Source organism: Diuraphis noxia, unplaced genomic scaffold (genome assembly GCF_037042655.1).
Source record: "Diuraphis noxia isolate RWA-SAM2 unplaced genomic scaffold, SU_Dnox_SAM2 contig0003, whole genome shotgun sequence".
Lineage (NCBI taxonomy): Eukaryota > Metazoa > Arthropoda > Insecta > Hemiptera > Aphididae > Diuraphis > Diuraphis noxia.
Genome location: NW_028301713.1, coordinates 68,497,389 through 68,521,873, shown reverse-complemented (window position 1 = coordinate 68,521,873; position 24,485 = coordinate 68,497,389). Strand labels below are relative to the sequence as shown.

Sequence of the window (24,485 nt, the reverse complement as noted above, 5' to 3'; positions counted from 1 at the left end):
ATGTCGGGTGAATGTAGTAGTCAATAAGTAAGTCATTTTGCAATGTATATTGTGTTAAATTATAATTCAATAATTCAGAGATCAATCATGGCGTACGATAAAAACTTCTGAACGGAATTTGGTCGAATACGGCGGTCCGTAAGCCAATATTACATTTTATTATATAATATTTAAATCCATATCAAAATAATTTAATTTACTATTATAACAGTAATTCGTTATGTTAAAGTAGTGTTTGCGGAAAACATTGAATTTGAAAAAATACCATTGTGTGATTATGTGATTATAATATAATATTGAACATTAGTGTCGAATTCCAACAATAGCATCTCACGAGAAACACTGTATTTAAATCTCACGAAGAACATTGAATTCAATTTTCATATGTAGACATGTAGTGCTTTGAATATTCAAAATGTAATGCACTTTTAACTACAAACAAATTTACAAATATTCGCGATTTTGACGTCAACTTCAGGCGCATATAACAAATATTTATAGAATAAAGCTCAACTTTTTTTTTTAATTCTGCTAATAAAAGCTTATTATGTGAAACCATGGTTTGTGAAAGTAGGAATTTTTATCTTAAATTAGTAAAAAAAAATTTTAAATTGATTTTTTCAAAAACTTTTTTAGATGAAAATTCCGATTGTTTCCTGATTTTACTTTTATTCTTCCCAATAATTGTTTACTTTTGAGTTCCTAAACTAACAGCTAAATCTATTTTGCCACCAGAAGAGATGCTGAAGTTGAAAACCAAAGCATTTTTCTACAGTAAAAAGTGTATCCAGGTACACAAAAAAGAAACAAAAAACACACACATCGTCGTAAAATCAATACATTCATTGCTTTACACATAATTTAAAAGAAATATAATAATATTATTTTATATATTAGATGTATACTAAACAAAAATAATCCACCATCGTCATATTATTATAACGGTTTCCCAATCAGGTTTTATTTTTTAGGAATATCGTATGGTATAACCTTATATAGTAATAGTTGTAATGCATCATGCGATCTGGAATTGTAATTATACGCCCGCATTTATATTGTGCTAAGGTACATGGCATAACAATTAGTATAAATGGTTTAGTAAACAGTACAATACATTATATTATTACTACACATTAAATTACATTCATTTTCGGAATGTACATTATCAAACGATCGCACGCATACCTACAGAGTAGACACAAAACATAGCTGCAATACTAACTAAATTGAAATTTGAAAATATTTGAAAAACTATGCTGACCGAGCCTTATAAAAATAAGAAATCACTCTTTCCTACATAAAATATTATAATATTTATAAATTACCCATTATTAAATACAAAACAATAGCTGCTTCTTGGTACTAACCTGGTGTCGCCTATGTCTTTTTTCGGTGTAAAAGTCAGATATCACGAAGTCACACACTTTATACGTCATATATTATTTTATTGTAAATAAAATACTATGTTATAAAATTTTTCACAACGCAGTTTATCGAAAGTCGTTTTTATTTTTTATTTTCTACAGTCAACGTGACCCCCCCGGTCCCCGGACCGAACGATTAATATTGTTTTCGTACACTTGCTCGAATATGAAACGATCATTTAAAACACTTATAATATGGGTAGGTCAAACCTCAAAACTGATAGCTTATAATAATTGTACGAGAAACGACGACGACGATTGTATGACTACGACCAAATATTATTATGATAATCGTCTACGCGTACGACGCGGCGCGCAACGCGATCCACACCGTTAATTCGGCGCTACTGAAACGAAATCCTTTCGGAAACGACTTCGGTGTAACAGGTAGCGGCGGAATCGGCAGCGACCCCTCCATCCCGCACCCCCGCGATTGCCGAACGTACTTTCCCACCTGGTCGATCACACCTTCCCATCGTCAAGACTCCTATTCACCACCGCTCATCCGCCCGACACAAGCATACACACAACCCTCGACAACCGACCGTTCCCGAAACTATGCGACCGGCTACAGCTTGGTGACTGGCGGTCGGATGGTTGAAAAATGTGATATAATCAAAATTTTATTATATATTATGTAGATATGCCGCAGGCGGTCGTCGTCAAATACGCGCTCGGGAACGATGCGAACTATACTACGTGTATAACTATTATTTTTATTATAGTCATTATTATTATCGTTCGTTTGGAAAAATTCAGAAAGTCACCATTTTAAGAGTGTGTGTTTTACCTATATTATGCATAATGAACGCAAATGCATATCGCCTTGGCACCAGAAACTAAAAAAAAAACTACGATTCCAGACCCCACATTAAGTGTTATAAAGGTATTTATAACCTGTTTGTACTGACATATTATATATATAAGGTTTCAGCATTTTTTTACTTAAATACGAAAAACGCCGCTTCAGTACGAGTATAAACAATGTGATAAACCAGCGTTTCTTAAATTGTGTTCCGCGGAACCCTAGGGTTCCGCGAAGCTATTAAGTCATTTTATAAAAATGTTCAAGAAAATTACTTTAAAATATCCACTATGGAAAAAAAATACTTGTATATTAAATAATGATATATAAGCCATATGGAATAATCCATAATCTATCAACTAACTCTATATTCAATAATCTATGCTTCTACTTAATATTATAATATATTTTCAAATAATCCTAAAAACAGTAGGGGTTCCACAACAAAAGTGGACATCAAAAAGGGTTCCACGGATAAAAAAGTTTAAGACACGCTGTGATAAACTATAAGACACATACTGCATATTGACAATGAATGATATATACATGCGGAACATTGTATTAATCCAAAGGGCATAAATCCGAATGTAAATAATAAAATAAATCTATTAAACTATACAATACTATACAATTTTTTTTTTAATCTAATGAAAAAAAAAAAACTTTAAAAATACAGAATTTTTAGTAATAAAATTATTGAATTAATGTTACCTATCATATTATATAAATCACATGTCAACTATATACAATTTAATAGGACTATAAGTTACTAAAAATTGAATTTATTTTATACATTTTAACATAATATAATATATTAATATTTCTATTTTACCTGCTAATAAAAAATCAAAAAATCACTATTTTAAGATTTATCTATACGTAGAAAATATCACAATATTTATGAAATTTTTGAAAAATCATACCAGTTACTGTAATGGTCTTTATAAGTACAATGCCATGCGATCTTATTTATTGAAATATTATACTAATTATACTTAAAAAAATATGATAGTAATTACTAGTTACTGGAAAAACATACTTTCATAATTGTGTAACTGCATTCGTGTATGATTATCTCAAGATTGGAATAAAATAAATGTATATTTATATTAAATTTGGAGCATTAATATTATAATTTATAATCATAACTTGGTAGCTTAGTACAATACCAAGAAAACGAATTTAGCAAAACGACATATTACTGTCTTCAATGCTGTGATGCTGCCACTGACTTTCCGTAAGGATGTGTCTCTAATAGTTAACAATGCTACTTTACGACGCGACGCAGTTCCAAGAACACTGAAACATCTAATAAAGCATATTAAGACGTATCCGGTGTTCTTCAATAAAACCAGCAATATTAAAAATTGAGTTATAAAAAAAAAAACATAACTACAACATTCATAATACATTATAATATGAGTGTACGAATTAACTTATAACGTACTCTAGCACCTTATAATAGGTATGGTAGATCTGATTCGAATGTAACACGGAAACATATGCACCATAATTATTACCATCAGTATTCGAAAAAAATATGTTTATTTACCTAACCAGAAGCTCCGATAAATTTTAAATTTTAGCAAAATATAATATTTGCTTTGATGCTCATCTGAATTTAAAAAATAAATAAATATTTTTGAAGCGTACAGAATTTTTTTTAATGCACTCAAAATATAATTAATATTATTCACGTTAATATTGACATACTACATGGTGTAATTTAGTGATCGAATAATATTAATTTCATACATTTTAATATGATAATAATAATAATTGTTTGTTGTATCAACTATGTAAATACATTAAAAAAAACTCGTTAAAAATACTCTTTAGGTAGGTACTTATTATAATACAACAATCAACAATGGACGATTTACGATTATATTATAAAAAGTAGTGCAAAAATCGCCAACGACAATAATGGACGTGAATTTCGATTTCACAGTGTTATAGTGTATTGTACTTTTGTACTACTGTTATATACCTATCAATATAGACATTTTTTCTTACCTAAACATTTGACAAAAATAATATATTGTTAGCAATTTAAATAGTGTAGATTGATTTGATATCTTATTTGGTATAGGTACCTACATTTTATATTTATGTTTTTAAATCGTAAAGAAGGTATGTTCTTTCTATCACTGCAGCTGAGTGAGTTTTCGAATTGAATTATTTTTAGATTAAAATAATTAATTTAATTCAATAGATATTTTTTGTTTGGTTACTTGTTTGGTTACTTGCTTGTTACTTGTTTTTTAGAGTTAGTCTACTGCTCCGTTCATCTAAACTTAAATACATTTAACCCGGCCACATTATTTGTTAAAAAATAGAATTTTATACTTAACAATTATTATCAGATAATCAACCCATCGTGGAGTTTAAATATATATATTATCATTCAAAAGAATAAAAAATGAAATTAGTTTAAAAATAAATTCTGTTTTGCAAAGAGATAACATAAACAAATAAATATAAATAAAAAATATATTGTAATTTGTAACCAATATAAAAAATACGAAAATTTTAGTTAGAAAAATAATGTCTTATATTCATATAAATAATTAAGATAAAATCAAAGAAAAATTATAAATCATCAATCAAAAATAGCAAAACAAAATATACTTATATAGTTGTTACTACAATCATAAAATATAATTTTGTTGGTATTAATATTAACAATTAGTAAACAGGTTGGTATTGACCAAACATTAAATATTTTTCACGATGAGAAACATATTATGCAAATTATTATTATAATTTCATAGTTTTATTATCGCTTAAAATGTACACTGCATAAATAAATGATATTAATATATTACTTTATTATACCGTTTAATGCCAAAGTAAGGAACATGAATTATTTTTTTCATTTTTTTCGTTGTTAGATATATTATACCATAATATAATACCTACAAAATAATACTATATTGCCCGATAGTGTAATCCGCCGCTACGGATTTATGTTTCTACTGCATAATAATATGAAGAGGGATCGAGAAAGAAGTTCATATGAGGTACATATTATGATTTTCGTTAATATCATTGCGTTATTATAATATAGATTCAGCCCTCTATTGGGAATACAATAGTGCAGGATTAGCCGAGGATTTCTGCTTGATTACCAATATATACACAGCACAACCTTACAAACTTTAATCCGATGTTTGGGCATCCGTTCGTTTAATAATATGGCATATTATCCAGTCCTCGTCTTTGGCTCGTCTTAGGGTTGAATATTAAAACATAATCCATTCGCACTACGAATTGTATATTACATTGAGATCTCATATTATTCCTATTATTATTAATATTAATATATTGTAATATGAATTATCTATCAAATGTCACAATAGCGAAGCGCACGCGTGGGAGGTTCATCGCTATAATAATATTAATAATAATTCATTATGATTTGTTGATATTAATACTATATCCGCGAAAGATATATTTATGGTAAACTATGATTAAAACATTAATGTACATTAAGTCAATATTTCGGATTCAATTAAAACTTTTTATTATTTCCTTCTCAGATTTAAGACTTGCAGATATGTATATCTGTACTTTATTTTTTTAATGTTTTATTCTGGTAATTGAAGCTTTGATGCTAGTAGAAATATTGAAGCAATACCATTTTTGGTGGAAATAACATTCTTTCAAATTTGAAACTTGTTTTTTGTGCTTTTGTACTCCTTTAATATATTGTATAATGTATGTAAATATATTGCGTATTACTTGTCTCATATTCTCATCGTAAATGTAAATCACTCCATTGTGTGTTTCTGTAACAGGTTCACTGCGTCATTTAATATTAAGGTGACCAAATGAATTCTGTGATTCACTGCATCATATAATTGCATATATATGTACTTAAGTCATACATCTCGTAGCGTATAGAACTTTCGTCTTTCATCGTTAAAATACAATTATTTATTTTAGATTCTGTGATGAATGTATTGATTTTACAATGATGTGTGTGTGTTTTTTTTTTTGTGTGTCTGTGTACAGCATAACTAGTCGAAATAATGCTTCAATTTCAAACTTTGGGGGTGGTTTCGCATGTAAAAGTGATTATCCTTGGTGCATTATAGAGGTCAAAAGTTAAAATTCTCCAACAGTTTTTTTATATGGTTGTAATTCAAAAACTAATCACTGTAAATACTTGAAATTTTCACCAAATGTTTAAATTAGTGTTATCTATATACAGTTTAATTTTCAAAAAATTTTGACTTTTTTTGAGTTATTTATAAACCACTGAAGTTTTCGATTTTTTAAGAATTTTTTTTTTGAAGTATCAATAAAAAAATGTTGGATGACCAAAAAAACTTGAAAATTTAATACAAGGTTCCTTATGAGTTGTTCTTATTGTAGCTAAAAAAAATTAAAAATCGTTAATCACAATTTTTTTCATAAGCGTTTATAGTTCAAATTTTTACGAAATCTTTCGAAAACGCGAATATTTGCAAGTAATTTTGAAGTTGAAAAATTATAAAATTTTTTGTGTTTATAACTAAAGATTAAAAATACAACACTAAGTTTTCCATAAGTTTTCCTTCAAGTAGCCATAGAGAAAACTCGAAGCATCATTATAGGAAAAATTTTAAGTGCGTAACGATAACGATTTATCCTCAAACGGTTTTAAATATTTGTTATTATTCAAAAAGTAAAAGTCGTAGATACTTGAAAATTTTATCAGATATTTATATTGGCATTTTCTTTACATGATTTAATTTTCAAAATATTTTGACGTTTTTTGAGATATTTATAGACGACTGAAATTTTCAATTTATCTGAAATTTTTTTTTGAAATTTCGATAAAATTAATTTTTTTGGCCCAATCAAAATACTTGAAAATTTAATACAAAGTTCCTCATAAGATATTCTTATAGTTATTAAAAAATTATAAGAATACATACTCACAATTTTTTTTATTAGCATTTTGAAGTTCAAATTTTGACTAAATACGTAAAAATTACGGCAATGTTCAAATTATTTTATGCTAGAAATTCATAAAAAATTTTACTTTTATATCTAAGATTTGAAAATTTAATACATGGCTCTTATCATATTTTTACAATAGCAGGTGAAATATAAAAGAAATATATTGGCACAATTTTTTTTGACAAGTATTTAAAATTTTAATTTTAACAACATATTTTGTAAAAATCACGAAAATCACGAAAATTCGCAAATTATTTTTAAGCTAGAAATTTATAAAAAATTTTCTTTTTAAATCTAAGATTTGAAAATGTTTAATAATCTATAATATATCCTAGACAGATAAACAGTCTCCGTTCTGAATCGTTTTTCGTATACAATGTACCTATCATTCAAATTTAACCTACCCCAGTCAGAGGTCTACCCCACCCCCTAATGTACAGAAGAGCGATACCCACTTACCCGCTTTTTATTATTTAATAGTTATATAATTTAGCTATAGTATAGTGAAATATTACTTAATATTATTACACCTTTAATTGTGTTGCTTAATTTATCTTTTGTCGATTCATACTATAATATTCCGCATTCAACACGCAAGCGTATAATAAATTATTTATCCACTTGGATGGTTATAAAATATTTAAGTGTGCGGTTAGGGTAGGTGCTACGTCATTCGTCAAGTTGTTTAGTCCATCGGTCAAACGAAAATGATTATTTAACAGTATTATCGCCTCAACTAGTATTTATAAGCCGTAAAAATTAATTAGGCCGGCACTGTATAACATTGTTTACACAATATTAATCACAGTGTTAAAATTTAAGCGCTACATAATATTTGTTAAATAATGTTAATGTGTTTTTTTTTCATGTGAAATGTACATGTCTACATCTACTAAAACATCCAGCGTCAATACAATTTTGTCTACAAAATACACTCTACGGGAATAATGATCCTACACTGCATAATAATCAACCAAATAATTTGATCATTCTTTAAAATTTGATGTATGGTAATATTCTACAGATCATACTGAATTCAGTTTTACAATATTTTAATCTCAAACTTTAAAGTATGTCTTTAAAAATCATTTATATGAATTATATGAATTAAATTATTTATATGAAGAAGTAAATTTTTCTAATTTTATAAAAAAAACTGAATTTTAAATCGATCTCCTGGACCAGATGTTTTAAAATGTGTGTTTTTGTTTTTCTCACCGATCTCTATAAATTATAATTGAATTGTTACTTATCGGTACAGCACACGCGTGATTCCCAATAGCTAATAATGATACTAAAATAACATTTTATAGACTATGATGACCAGTTGTAGATAGATGCCAGACGGTCTCGTGGGCTGTGAATAGTAAAAGTTGACAGTTGACGTTGCGCGTACTTAGTTTTCGTTCCGTGTTTTTTCTTTCGAGTGAACCCATTCTAAAATTAATTAAAAAATACCTGGACCTAAACCAAAACCTTACGATCGGCTTAACGATTTTGTAAAAGAGTTCGGTGAAACAATATTTTCGTCAGATAAATCCGTTTTGTATTTTAAAATATATGACAATAGGGTTAGTGCTGAGAAAAATTTTAGATAAAAACTCAACATAAGATTAAAACAAATCTGAATAAAAGAAAACAATTATCTCAGATCATAATATCTAAAAAATAGTGTTATTATTTATTAATAATTACATTTTTTTATTTAATTAATTGTAATTTATAACAAGTATAATTTTTTTTTTTTTTTTTTTTTTAATCTAGAATTTATACAATCTATACCACAAAAAAAGTACAATAAGCATAATGTATGTTTAATTAAGTGCAATAGCTTGAATGTCTTGAGAGAAGAAACCGTCCAGTGAAGGTAATAATTTTTTTTAGTATATTTTAATAGCATATTTATTGATTCTTTAGAGCATAAATAAGGTTTTTAAGGGCATGAATTCCCAGCCCGAATTATAACGTACAATCAACAATTAAATACAATAAAATTGTCCACTATTCAAATATTAGAGCCAATATTACTATTCCAGAATACCAGAAAGAAATGTTCTATACCAAAAATCTATAAAGAGTTTCTTTTTGAATGCAAATAATCTACTTTCTTATAACAAAATCAATACTTATACTTATTAATTAATTAATTATAGACTAATCTAATGTAAATAATTTAATATAAACTAATAACTATATTACCTATTAACTTATTTTACCATAAATGTAGAACTTTTAGCTATAAATATTGTTGCTTCATAGCGGCTGGAATGTGTATTTTGAACTTTTCAATAATGCATAAGAACATTATTGGATGACTATTTTTGCAGACGAGACCAACAACTTTATCATAACGGAAATAACGAAAGGTCGTTATTATTTATAGAGTCAGTTTATTGTAAATCCGGAAATGTTTTTACATACGTCCAATAAATATTGAGTGAACAAAATCAACAAAAATCAAGTTTTATAATATTACATTTGATTCACAAATACTGAAATAAAAACAATTTTATTTACTTTTCTGAATAACCTCAAAATTAATGGAATTTTAAATGTATATTTTTAATTAAAATTGATAGAATAAAATATTATCCTAAAAAATCTTTACTTAAAAGCAAAAAAATGTTTAAACCTTACAAAAAATATTGTAAATATTATAGTCATATTGTTTTTAATACGAAATACTAAATTTTCATTTACCATTTTTAATGGTGATGTGTAAATTGACTTATTTTCAAATTTTTATTTAAAAAAAATATTTTAGTTCTGTTAAACGTTTTTTATATTTTGATCTTTGAATGAGTTATAAGTATGTAAAATATTATAATTTGTATTACACCCTATTACAAGCACTTTCTTTATTAGATTAATAACGAATAATTGCTAATTATAAGCCTTTTTTGAAAATATCTGTTTTCATGAAAAATTATATAATTTAATAACGTTAAAAAACAAAATAATAAAATAACTCATAAATAGTAAATAATAAATTGTGTTGCGCATGCGCATGCAATAGTTAAAAAATTGATAGAAATTTACGATTCGTTAGTCCAGCTATAAAATTGTATGACGTTATATCGCAACCAGAATTGAAAAATATTTCCAGGGTGATGAGTGATTAAAAGTATCCTGTTTCCATAAACACGCGGTATATTTTATATAGGTTTAAAATAGTTGGACGTTATGTATAAAACAGTGACATGAACTCGAGCAAACGATTATCGCTAACATTCATTATTCACTGTACTGTCACAGAGGTGATTGAAAAAAAAAATATATATTTCTCCATTTGGTCGGAAAACCATAATCAATTATAAATTATATTATGGCCGATTGATATTAATATTTGTTGGTTATACATTCGGGCAAGAACGGATTACGGGTGCACAGCTAGAGGCCACGTTCCTAGGGTTCACGTATGCAAAGGACAAATCATACAGTATTGGTAGATTAAAATTCAATATCTATATTCATGTGGAACCCAAGAGCCAAGAGGTCTTTTGATCCCGGCATGCATTTAGAACTAGGGCTTAGGCTTTTTAAAAACTATTTTAATATAAATGCGAATTTGTAAAATAATTATCATTTTAAAGTTTTTAAAATGGCAAACCTACTATGAGTTATGCTTAAAACGATAAAAATTCAAATGCTTACAGATTTTTTGGGCTCAGAACAAGATAAAAATGTTGGTTCATGTGACGGTGATAACCTTTTTGTAAATATCAGCGTATGTTACAATGAACTGGATCGTGAAACCGAAGACTTTCAACTTAATTACTTTTTTGTTTGTTAAATGCTTATCTTATAAGATAAGTATATGATATCCAAAATAAAACTATAACATAATAATTTTCAAAAAAGTTTTTTATATTTAAAAGGTTATTCTGTAAAACATTTGCTGTCATGTATTCATAACAACAGATTGAAGCATGAAAACAAAATATTGAAAAAATAGTTTTTTTTCTTTTCTAATCTTTGAAATGATCGGAGAGTTTAACTTAAAGTAATTTATGATTCTAACACCTTGTAAAAATATTGATATGTTATAGGCGTATTCATTAGAAATAATAAATAGATTAATTTGGTGTATTTTGAATCTCGGCAAATTTTAATGGACAAGGAAAAACAATTATTTTTTGAGTCTACTGATATCTGACAAAAACTACCTACTTATAACGTAGACTATTTATGGTTCTATGGAAAAGTATTTTCAAGTTTACTTAAAATGTTAAATAAAAAATACAATGCACTTATAGATACATATTACTTTAGTCTCAAAGAGATAAATATCTCTATGCTAAATATTTTTTTTTATTTATCTAAACATAATATTATATTGTTGCGTTAACGATGTTTTAGAATTTGAATGTAATTATTACCTAGATACTTCACACACGTCTAGAGTGAATTTTGATTTAAATACAAAATGTGTAGATTTTGACTTTTTGCAATTTGCATCTTTGCAATCTATAATTAATATTTACAACAATTATTTGTAATTAATTAAAGTGCCTTTTTAAGTTACATATTAGATAACTCATTTTGAATCGATTATTTCTTGTAACATAAAATTAATATTTTTGTCGTAGACTTGCGGGAAGAAATAATTGATACGAAATTATAATATATACTGTATGCACTTTAAACTTCAAGGCGTCGTCGATAGGCAATAAATATAACTAAATGCAGATTATTTTTCCTTTCCTTATTATAATAATGTAAGGAGCAAAAAATAACAATTTTAGTATAGATAATTAAGTCCGACAGAGAAAAATAATATAGTGTGACAATTGAACAAAAGAACGTCTTGACATTGTAGCTGCAATTAGTTACACAATGCAATAATTGAATGATTGGAAGTAAGCACATCCCGCTGTCACTTATTTTCGGATGGGTGACCACCCGGGTTCATAGTGGCGAAAAATATGCCATACTTACACACGTTTTGCCAATCTACCATACCAACCATACTAACCACTCTTTAATCCTTTCTTTAACAACTAATGGCCATAGTTTTAGGGCTCAAGACCAAAAAAAATAAATAAATAAATAAGAAAAGTTTTCATCGATTTTGAACGTGGCTCGTTTTTGAAACATTTTTATAAACTATTTTTCTTGATACAATTTGAGATTGATATAAAATTTTTAAATAAATTATGTATCAATTTCTACGTTCTCGTATTTTGATCCAATACGATCCAATTGCGGGGACATTAATTTGACACTTAGTATTAAAAAACCAAAAACTTTTTACCGGGTTTCTTTTTAACAAGTAATAGTAAAAATTTCATAAAAGTTTATCTTCTAAAACTTTTAGGTGATGACCCTCAGACTTGACGTGCTTAGATGTCGAAATCGCTTACTTATATAGTAGCAGTAATATCATACTACCGTTACGCTATTACACAGTATTCAAGAAACTGAATAGCGTTAAACAATAGGTACGTTAAATAAATTTTATTTTTATCGAGCTAGTTTAAAGTGTTCTACCAGAAACATAGATAAATGCAGTTGGTATCCACTTTAGAGCGAGGAGGTTTAAGTCTGAACTCTAAGAATGGTTGTAGTGATAGGTATAGTATAATAATGATTTATGCATATGTATACTAAATAGTTGGACGTAGTACAACTACATATAACACGTTACGCATTTTTTTCACCTGAATTGAGCAAGCAATACGTTTTTAAACTTAGGTATAGGTACCGCAATAAAATATACATCCACTGAAACAAGATACTCTGTGAAAGGCTAAATATATTTTATCAAAATATTTATAATCGATCTATCGTTTGATGTTCGTGATTTAATTTCACGCCGTGAACGTTTATTGAATACAATTAATTTTAAGAATTCGCAGTTCAAACCGTAATTTAATTAACTCGCTTTACAAAAAAATCCACTGGTCAAATTCAACAACTATCCACTTTTTAATTTATTTAGTGCTGTTTTATTTAGTTTTTTATTTGTTATATAAACGATGTGCCTCGTTTGCCCAATCTTCACCTATTCGTCATTTGAATACTGTAGTACTTAAAAAAACATTTCATAAAATTCAAGATTTTAAAAATCACAGTACATCATTATAAATAATAATTATTACGTAATATAATTTCCAACAGCTTACAACAATATTATCAATTTTTTACACAACTAGTGCACTAAAACCAATTTCGTATTTATGTACTTTTTGACCACTGTATAATTAAAACGTTAACTAGATAATTAACTTGAGAATTATGAACAATTCAGTAAAGGAAAATATTATTGAAAGGGATTCAAAATTGGGTTACGTCATGGTGGTTTTAACCACATGGTATTGTTATAGTCGTAACTCGTAATTAAATTACTATTAATTATTATGTATTTTCATAACACACTCTGTCAGTGACAATCATAAAATAATACAACAATAATATTTCTTTATTATTAATCATTATGATTTTTTTTTTGTTATGTGAATTTTATGTTTATCATAATATTATATGAATCAAATTATAGATAGGTAATGTCAATTTAAAAATTATATTACTTATACATTTGAATTACATAAGTTATTAAGTTATTTGTTTAAAAAAAGGTTAGATAAAATTAAAATAATACAGAAGATCATCTCACAATGATAAATATTTTGATTTATTATTTTGCATATCATTATAAATATTACAATATTATTAACAATGTATAATAATTAATAGTCTATGCACTGTTGATAGTCAATTAAGAGTTTCCAGTTTTCACTTTAAAAAAAAAAAATACAAACAAAAAATTAGTACAAGTGAACAATGAAATTTCTTATTGAACTTTTTTTAAATGTCATTAAACTTACAACCTAATCGTTAATAAGTTATTAACTGTAATAATAATATGACTTTTAAGACACTTTTGTATTTAATAGGAGGTACTTGTTACATAATAGAACAAGTCAACAACCGACTCGTATAATAGGTACAAAGCGTAAAGTATAGAATCCTCGTTGAATATAAAAGAGCTAAACAAAGCACAATATTATTATTTATTATATATATATATATATAATGGTTAATAGTTTATTAAAATTATGATTTATTGTTGTGTAGACGTTTTGAAGGATGTACACGGACATGGGCCATTCGCGTTTCGATTTTGATTAGACGATTAGGCCCACACTATCACAGTTTAGTTTGAAAATAAAAAATCGGTTTAACACAATATTCGTCTATTTTATATAGTATGGCTAGGAACACGAAACGATTCATCGCAGCAAAATCAATGAGTGTAATGTACATAAAGAAAAAGACCAAAAAAATGTCAACGTTAAACGTATAAAAACACACTCGAATATTGTATTTAAAATATTATACCTCTATAAGGGCGTTCGTAAACCAGTCAATGTCTAAGAAAATGTAAAAAATCTATGAAATAATTATTTCAAAAACGATTTCCTCCGATATCGAAATGGCTCTGCTCACGATAAAAAAAAAACCGGCATAAGACTGTTGCGCGTGTGTAGAATAAGGGTAAACGAAACGTGTGTGAATCCAACGGCTTAAATATATTATTATAATAATATTAATTAGTTTGGCACATTGCGGATCGCGTGGTATCCTGATTGTAAACCTAACTTTGTTAAGAAAAAAAAAATTATAATAATTGTATCATAATATCGATAAACTTCCGTCATATTGACGACGCGACGATGAAACGATGAAATATATCATCGATATTTAGTCTGTTTTACGCGTTCAATGCATTATCTATCGTATAGTAAGTATATAATATTATGATGAATTTATATAATATAGTTAGTAAAAATTAATAAAACAATTAATCAATATAATGACAATCATAATAATAATATATGTCGCGCGAGTTGAGTGTAAGTTATATAAAAATATATCTATGATTATACATAATACATATACATGTATATATAATGAGCTTCGTACGGGAGTGGGGACAGATTAGGGAGGTTTCGATCGACATAATTTATTATATGACATATAGTACGTGTATTATTGCACCTGGCCAGCTGGGACACACGCTAAACAATGTGCCCCGTCGAAATAATAACAACAATAATAATAATAATATGTAAAGTTATAGAATAATAATAATCATAAAATTAATAATCGTAAAAAAACGAAAATCGAAAAAGAAGTAAAAAACGACTTTCGGGAACAGAGTGTTAGGGGGGGAGGGGGGAAGGGGATGTAGAATATGCATGAGGTACACATTATTTAGTATTCATATAATTTATATATATATATATGCGAGCACAGCAGAGGGTAAATTCTCGCTATTTAAAATTATATATATATAATATACATTATGTGGTCTGCAGCTGGCGGGTGGGTTTCGTTCATCTGTACGTGGCATCGTTTTCGTCCGAGTCATGGAACCACTCTGCCGCGGACACTGTACGGCCACCGAACATCCTCCTCCGGCCACTAGTGGCATGCGTGCTCGTGGTGGTAGCACGAGTTCCGTCAAACTCCGTCTCGGTGGAATACGACTGCTGTTGCTGCTGTTGCTGCGGACCGTGAGTCGATCTGAACGAAGACCTCGGCGTGCGATCTGGACTGCTCAGGTCGTCACCGTCCTCGTACGACCGGATCCGAAGTCCCCAGTTGTTTTCGGTAAACTCGGACGCGGACCGGGCAAGCGACGGTTGGCTGAGCGACCGGACAAGACTGCCGCCGTCATCGTCAGCGTAATAAGAAGAACCACCCCGACGGTACTGGTACTGGTGCTGATTCTGCTGGTAATTGTAGTTGTATGCCGAGCTTACGTCGCTGTAGTTGTCCGGCATTTCCGGTCGCCGGAAGTCCACCGTCATTTCACTCATCGACCTGCGAACGTGAAAATAAAAAACAAACCAAAAATTACTTGATTTTGTAGTATTATATTATACATTTCGGGAACATTCTCTTTATCTCTTTCTCTCTCTCTCTCTATCTCTCATCTTCACACTTACCACTTTAGATAAAACATAAACTTTGTAAATGAACCTGTGTGGTATAAATATTAAGTATATATTATTCCTATTCGCGATTACGATATAGTATTATTAATCGTGTTCTAAATTGTTTCAGCAAAGATTTTTCATTGATAACCTAAACTCTATGATACTCAATAGGTATTTAATAACATTGATTGTCTTACTTTTAAAAAAAATAATTATAAGCTACCTACTATAACCTTTCTAAGTGATTAAACATATATTTTTTATCAAAAAATACAAAAATTATCCTCTTTTCAAGTCAAACCCATTGAACAATAATTATTGTCAAAACAACCCTCTAAGAAGGATTTGGAGATTAAGAAATGTGAGCAGATTGGAATTTTTCCATTACCGAGATAATGACACGCGTTGTTTGATATTATATAATGTTCGCGTGATAAGTATAAATTACCCCATAAGCTTAAATTATATTATGATTATTATTTATGATGACTACTATAACACATTCGGCAAACTATATATTATATGACGTTATAACTTATAAGTATCCATCAGCATCCGTTTTTCAATGTATGTAAAGGTTTCATTCAAATTAACAAAATAATAATAATATACCATCACTATAATGTCTGATGTGTAAATCTAAATGTAGAGCAGTCAATTTTATTTTTTATACACCCGCGTTAAATGCATCTTAAATGTATTTATAATTTATAATGATAATGTGTTCGTGACAGGTTCTAACGTATTGATGTGTATTCATTTTTATAAATCATTCATGTGCTATAGTTTATTTTGCCAATAAATTCACACATAAACTATCCTCCTTCTTTTTTAATGATTAACCATTCTGAATTAGCCTCAGGATATGACCACGAGTTGGAAAAGCAGATCATTCACAAATAAATCACTCCTAATCACAAAACTTGACCGTAAAATTTTGCTGAATTAATTATATCTCACATACTGTCCAATAGAACAATGTAATATAGAATATTGTTCGATTTCTCATGACGTTAAAAAAAAAAAATAGCTAAATCAAGAATTTAATGTAATAATAATCTCGTGATTTTGAACTGGACTAATTCTCCAAAAAATATAACCACACTTTCAAATACCATTATCACTCAGTGTGGAGGTGTAGGTATACCTGACTATTAACTCAATATCTTACCTTACATCCATGTCGGATTTAAAACTCGACCTGGACGTTCTCCTGGATCGGGCTGGTCCCATCGGACCATGGTCGTCGACCGCCGTCAACGTCCTCACGCTAGACCCACCATCAGAATCATACTCGTAAACGGTGGGCAGCGAGTTTCTTCTAGTCCTGGCACCTTCAAACTCGGTCTTTTTCTTGGTGTACCTGTTAGACGAACCAGTGACCTTCTGATCGTAGTGCTGTGGTGGTGCGATCACACGGATAATAACGTCCCATTTTTCCGGTTCAAATATTCTCTCGTACTTGGGATCGCTGCGGATGCGCTCAAAGTCTTCCCGAACGGTGGCTTCGGTGATAAGTTGTCGGAGTGTCGACTCGGTGGTGATGATCTGCCTCCACTTACGTTTGTCTTCCAGTGTCAGTGTTTGCTCGACCCTGTACCTGGCGTTGGGTTCCAGCTCCGGTTCCGGTTCCAGAACTCGGACCAACGATTCCCAGTTGTCTGGTCTGGGCACCGGCACGTCCATGGTGCTCAGGTACCTGATGTTATTCTCTTCGGAAGTGGCTGATGACATTACGTTACTATTGTACGACTGAATCCTGGACTGGCGATCGACGCCGGTTGGTGGATAACCGGTCACCGACGACGCCTCGGAGTAACTATCCCAGTCCGTGGCCGTGTCTTCGCCTGATTGCGGATACAACGCATCTGGGTTTGGATAGTTTTTGATGGTCACGTCCCAGTTGGCCGGCGGCGGCACTGGTCGCGGCTTGTACTCGACCACCTCGCGGCGATGCCGTTCGATATCTTCGATTGTTTTCTTTTCGGTAATTGTCTTTAGGAACACGTCATCAACCGTGTGTGACGTGATTTCCGGCCGTTTAGTCGGCACCACTGGCGGTTCGATGACGTCTACTTGCATCTCGGTCGTGTACTTGGATGTGGTGGCATAGCGATGGCTGTTGTCCGTAGTATGCAGTTGCACCGTTGGTGGAGGTGGTGGTGTTGGCCTTCTTATATCAGCATCCGTAGTCATCACGTTCTCTTCCGTCCTATACCATTCGGTCTCATCTCTGTCTTTACGCACCACCGTCGAGTACACCGGCCGATACCGTTCTTCAGCCGCTGCTGTTGTCGTAGTTGTCGACATCGTCTCGTCCTTTTCTAGAATAGTAGTTAGGTTCCGTTCCAACGCTGCCACGCTCGCCTCTGACTCGGATGGTGGTGGAGTAGGACTGGGTGTGGGGGGTGGGGCGCGTTTCACTCGAAGTTGAACGTCAAACTTAGGTTGTACTGGTGGTGGTGGTGGCGTAATGGTCGGCGCCGGCAAATGTTGGTACCGTTCTCCGTAGTACTCTTGCTGGAACGCCCGATTTTCGTACGATCCACCAGAACTCGGTGATCGTCTCAAACTACGGCCATCAACGTCTTCCGCTTCCGAGTGCCCGGAACTGGGTGATTCGGACGGGTAGTCGCTGGGCAACGTGTCACCAGCACTGACCAAAGCCATTTCTGAACCGGAAGAACTGTCCAGGGTTGGGGCTCGAGCACGCGGTATCTTCAGCCCATCAAACATGGACAGGCTAGAGTCAGACAATTTGTCAGAGCCGATGGTCGACAGTGGGTGTCGACGGACCACCTGCACTTGCTGGTTGCGCAGGCAGTAGTACGAACAACCGAGACCCAGCAAGACCAGTGACAAGAACAAGATACCACACACGATCAACAGGATCTGGAATCCCTTCAGTGGTGGTTCCAGTGGCGTCGATGGTAAATCGATACTATTACATAAGAAAAAAATTTTAAGTTAGATATTTTAATTCGGATAAATGTACACACTGTACACGCTGTATGTCTAAACGTTGTCTACGTGGGGAGCATTATTAATCGTTAAATACATTTATCATTTGGATCCTTGAAAGATCCGAATTTAAATACATTTACTATGTATTTCACATCATTAAAATATATACGTTATAATATAATGCACGTTGCATCTAACCTTTCATTTTGTAGCTACATTTTTATATAAATCCTTGGACACAAAAAAAAAACTAAATTTAAGCTTATAATAATTATTATCAGTGAATAATGAATATAAGTATTCGGCCTGGTAATTTTGATTATTTTAGATAAAACAAAATACATAAATTATTTTTGTATTGGTACTTAATTAGTTTCTGTTGCATTTCAATGCATTTTTAGTTTATAAAGATCAATGATTTAAATAAAAATAATGTCGAGTCAGTTGTATTAACTATCTGTATTATAAATGAGGTATTGTCATGTAACCTTGATCAATATTTAACTTAACTATTATTAAATATAAAGTATCTGCCTGTTTTCAATGGTAATACTAATATGTATCTATTATGTTATTAATTCGTATAAGTATTTATAATTTTAGAATAGATTATAAAGAATAAAATATAAGAACTTGTTTTTTACACAAAAAATACATTTGACGCTTATATATAATATGCACTTACATTTTGTTAGGAATACCAGCTGGTGGTGGAGCAATGGGTGGTGGATACCTGCACACTATAGTTACCACTTCGTCCCCATCCATTTCTAGGAAGGGGTGGAATCTCACTACAATGTTGTTGGTAAAAACTCTTTGTGGATCCTGAATCAATAAAATACAAGACAAAACATTTGTTTAAATAACAAGTGGAAAAAATAATATATTTAATAATTAAATTGGATTTTCTCTCGCGTACTTGTCTTGTACCACATCCTTTTAGCGGCAAATCGATCCTGGCCGTGTTGTTACCTTTGCCAGTCACCATGCATGCGCTACTCCGGTCGAAGTCCGCATAAGCCCTACCGTAAAAAGGTTCTTCAAATTTGAGTTCAATCTGAAAATGAAACACGGTCCAATGTAAATCACGCATACCAATACAATAACCACAAAACCTATCACTATTAACGCTTAATAATTATGTATGTGTTAATTATTTATTAACATAATACTATATGTCAGATGATATGCCTGGCTAACCTGCATAAATCCAGCGGCACAGTTTAACGCCGCTTTGGTCCTGTTCAGAAATATCACTGGCGATAATTCGTCCAGCTTGGTGACCTTGCCGTCCAGCACCGTGGACTCGGGCAAGCCCCGGTCTGGACTAGGGAATTCGATGCTGTTTTCGACTTGATCATAGTTCGACTGGGCTACGGCCACCGTCGCCAAGGCCGACGACAGCAGCAACAGCCGCAGTGACAGTGACACGCCGCCGCTTTTAGACATTTTCAGTTCTGGAAAACAAAAATATTATTATAAACGGGTTGAGGTAGTATTTCTATAGGTAACTGATTCGTGATTATTAGTTGAGATATGTTTATAAACAAACTCAAATTTTCGATTCTAGAGACGACGCTACATCATTATAATATTATTTACACGCCTGGTGCGTTAAGATTGTTTTATTCGCGCGAACGCTCCTGCCTATACCGTCGTCGAACCGCAGTGATAAACACAGCGACCGGCACAAGTCGAAAGTGAAACGTCTATCTTGTCAAGGGCAGATTACTGTATACCATATACATATATATGTACATCATGCTTTTTACCATTCACTGGAGCATATACCGCCGCGACATTGCACAACACCCCGCGCACGCCCGCAGGCTCCCGCAGTTAAAAATACGTGTCTATGTGTACACGCGATTTCGTGCCAACTGTTCTAGTATATCCTTGCACACACACACGAACTTACGATAACACACACAGTTATCAGCAATTTGACTACACATCCGAGAGATAGTATTATACGATACTGCTGTGCAGAGGTGCCATCAACGCTCTTTCGAGGAGGACGACGCGATCACGAAAACGAATCTTCCAAAAAAAAATGTGTTGGACGTTGAAATATTATATCACAACTATATCATTTTTATATTGTATTATAGTGGGCGTGTATGCTACTATTTGGTAGTGATCGCGTGTGAACTATATTAATTTTTACATTTGCAAGTTTTTTGTTTTTTGTTTTACGTACGACTTAAAAGATTAATTACCGAGAAGTAAGCTGTAAATTAATTTCCCGACTTTACAAATTAAATATCAATAACGTTTTAAGGTAATATATTTTTGTGGTCAGAAATTTTTCGATTTCAAGGGCACATTTTATAACTTTTACGATTTTTTCGTATATAAATGGTGTTTTTATAGTGCATATTTTTGATTTTTACTTGTAGAACTAATGCATTCTTAAAGCTTTGAAGTTGAAACCTATATATTCATCAATTATTGCGAACTATCGAGTACTTGACACCACATATAATTTGGTTATTTTTATTTTTATTTTAAACACAATATGCCGATGTAATCGTTACTCGTTGCAATCGGTGTCGTGCAGGTGTAAATGGTACCTCAATCCGTCAAATTATAATACTAGTCCGCCGCCGCTGTATCAAAAAATAACATTTTTTATGGACAAAATAGTGCCATAATCACATTAATATTAGATAACATTATTGTTTGTATATACCTACAACACAGCGTATAAGTTAAATCGATTGTGAATCGTTTAGTACTGTTTTTAAGACGCATAAAATAGAATTTTTCGACCTAATTATGACATTACAGTGATACCACATATAACTATATGATACTTGTATAGTATTAATATAATACCTAGGTATATATACATGTATATTTATATCACAATAAGACATTACTACAACAATCGACGATTTTACGAGGAAAATTATTCAAACGGTTATATAGATTTCTGAGTATGACGTTTAAACACCAAAGTTCTTCATTTCTTATACCTCACACAACTATAACGACAGTTCCGATGTGATTATATAATATACGAGAAAATAATGGGAAAAAAAACGCGCGATTTTTACCGTCGTCGTTATGCTCATGAAAATCTTCCGCGATGACTGTTTTGACGATACATCATCACGCAACGCATTTTCTCATCGAATACATACATAGTCACCGAGAGATAATTATAATCTCATTTGCAGGACAATTCTTAAAATATTATTATATTTACCAGCTATGCTTGTTTCAGGTGGAGGGGGGATGACACAAATTATGGTTAAGGCCAGAGGTATGATAACTATCTGAAACTTGTTGGGTATGAGAAAAAATAAGTTATGTCAATATATAATATGCGCTACCTTTACTGTATTTTGCTTTGATGGTTTGATAACGCATATCATCGACTGCACCACAAGATCAAGAAGTGGCGCGGTGTGCCATAGTTATATATTATAATACGCATAAAAACAAGGTTCCGAAAATGGTAAAAAAAATTTCGCTAAAAACCGCATATTAACTAAATTATAATATTATAATTATATGATATCGACCGAGCGATATACATTATTTCGCGGGCGCCACGTCCAAGCGCCTCCACTTTCCACCCAGCCGCTCACCTATCCGCAAAATCCAACTATACACGCGACGATCAGCTACGTACACAACGAGTCAAAAGGCACATCGTTCACGACTAATTCATGTTGGATACGCACGTACGATTCATAATGGTAATGATAATTGTAGGAAAGAAATTATACTCGTGTGTATGTTTTTTTTTTTTTTTACGGCGACGTCCCGTCCTATTCTTCTGCACACATGTTATTATTACGCTATTGCATTAATGCCCATAATGTATTGTTATTGTCATTGCCACGGTCGCCGTGAGTAGTGTAATACTATTAAATTTCGGTTCCGCCACCGACGACGAAGCTTCGGTGCTGCAGTTAAACGGTCGTCCGTCTGTGTATCCCATATAATTACACAACATTATTACGATCGAGATATAATAATAATATTATTATATTGTTGTTATTGTATAACGTGCAGTTTTAGTACCTATATTATATCATGTAGTTTTAGTGATGCGAACATCGAAGTGCATAATGTACGTTTATAAAATAACGACCTCCTATATTACGACAATAATTATATACTATTTTTTGTACTAATAATTATTAGTAATTTCGTCGTAAACGATAGAACCTGTAGCGGGAAAGGATCAAAGTTTATAGCTCGAATTCTGTCCACCAGCCAACGCTCGAACAAATTAGGTATGAGTAATATTATTGTTAGCCGTATTTCAACGATTCAATAAATTCAACACAAATTTAATTCTAGTAACCGGTAGTAATTTAACATTTATAACGCGTAATAATTTAATACGAATTATAATATCCTATTGAATAATTGTATAGAACATAATCATTATGTTCGTCCATGTACCTATACAACCGTCTACCATATCACTTTGTGATGGCTCACCGACGAAGCCTATTACAGAGGTAGACATTTGTGTATATAATATCGATTTTCGTGTAGATCTTTTCGCCGATTTTAATTTAAAAAAGGACCAACCTCTGTCTGACCTGACCTACGACCTCGAAGCTTCGTCGCGGAGCAAATTTCATCCATGACAGTGACAAATAAACTTTTGTATTTTATATTTTGTACACATCACATACATAAGTAGGTATTACGATAAATTATTATTACGAGAAGAAAATATAACTGGGTGGTTGTAGGAAATAATAAATTCTAGTCAAATGTGGTCGCGTGGTCCTACGACCTTCTTATATGGCGATTACACAACAACTAAATAATAAGCGGCGACAGCGTGTAAAACGTTCGATTTACCTAAACGCAGGTCTTACAGCGATTACTCGATCTTTGTTTATCGACATTCGTGGTTTCGTCAGTTGTTTATACTGCACTAATCGAGTATAATTTCGTTTCGTATGTTGCACATTAAAATATATTTCGCTGTATCCTATATAGGGGCCAAACGTAATATAAAAACAATAATCATTCTATTAAAGTGTAAAGGTGTTCGTATAATATACTTAATAATAATAATAATAATGGTACATACACTGAATGATTAAATATATTATAAACGAAATGTTATATAGCGATATTGATGCTGTAACCGTTTAAATAACTTGCACTGTCTTATCTAATAAATCTGCATACTATACATACATATATATAATATATACATGCATATTCTCACTATAAGTATAATAATATGGGTAAACAGTTATCATAAATCGAAGCGTGACCGGCCCATAAAATGGAACTCTCTAATTCAATTTTACCACACTTACGCAATTGTTCGCGGCTAGTCTTGGCCGGTTCAGTTTCGTCCGAACCTTTAGGTTATTATTATTCATTATTTCCTATATTTGGCTATAAATTCTC

General features: G+C 31.3%; 2 protein-coding genes and 1 long non-coding RNA gene across 4 annotated transcripts in view; 1 reads left to right on the top strand and 2 right to left on the bottom strand.

Moving 5' to 3' along the window:
- LOC107166611 (GTPase-activating Rap/Ran-GAP domain-like protein 3) overlaps positions 1–1,744 on the bottom strand; it is a 370,828-nt gene extending 369,084 nt beyond the window's left edge. Inside the window, exon 1 of the mRNA XM_089222594.1 lies at positions 1,368–1,744. The gene's annotated coding sequence lies outside the window, so the exon portion shown is untranslated. The remainder of the gene's footprint in view (positions 1–1,367) is intronic.
- On the top strand, positions 36–10,940 carry LOC149057702 (uncharacterized). Of its 2 annotated transcripts, none has more exons than XR_016190812.1 (4): positions 36–138; positions 8,085–8,184; positions 8,944–9,046; positions 10,836–10,940. It is a non-coding gene; the product is annotated as an uncharacterized LOC149057702 (long non-coding RNA). The 2 variants fall into 2 exon arrangements; XR_016190811.1 differs by having other exon boundaries at positions 8,085–8,249.
- Positions 10,941–13,791: 2,851 nt separating this feature from the next.
- pot (zona pellucida domain protein papillote) overlaps positions 13,792–24,485 on the bottom strand; it is a 53,829-nt gene continuing 43,135 nt past the window's right edge. Inside the window, exons 2-6 of the mRNA XM_015519638.2 lie at positions 20,289–20,545; positions 20,008–20,145; positions 19,774–19,913; positions 17,296–19,065; positions 13,792–16,008 (exon numbers count right to left, since the gene is read on the bottom strand). Of these exons, the coding sequence (XP_015375124.2) occupies positions 15,519–16,008; positions 17,296–19,065; positions 19,774–19,913; positions 20,008–20,145; positions 20,289–20,537 (2,787 nt within the window). The 5' untranslated portion in view covers positions 20,538–20,545 and the 3' untranslated portion in view covers positions 13,792–15,518. The remainder of the gene's footprint in view (positions 16,009–17,295; positions 19,066–19,773; positions 19,914–20,007; positions 20,146–20,288; positions 20,546–24,485) is intronic.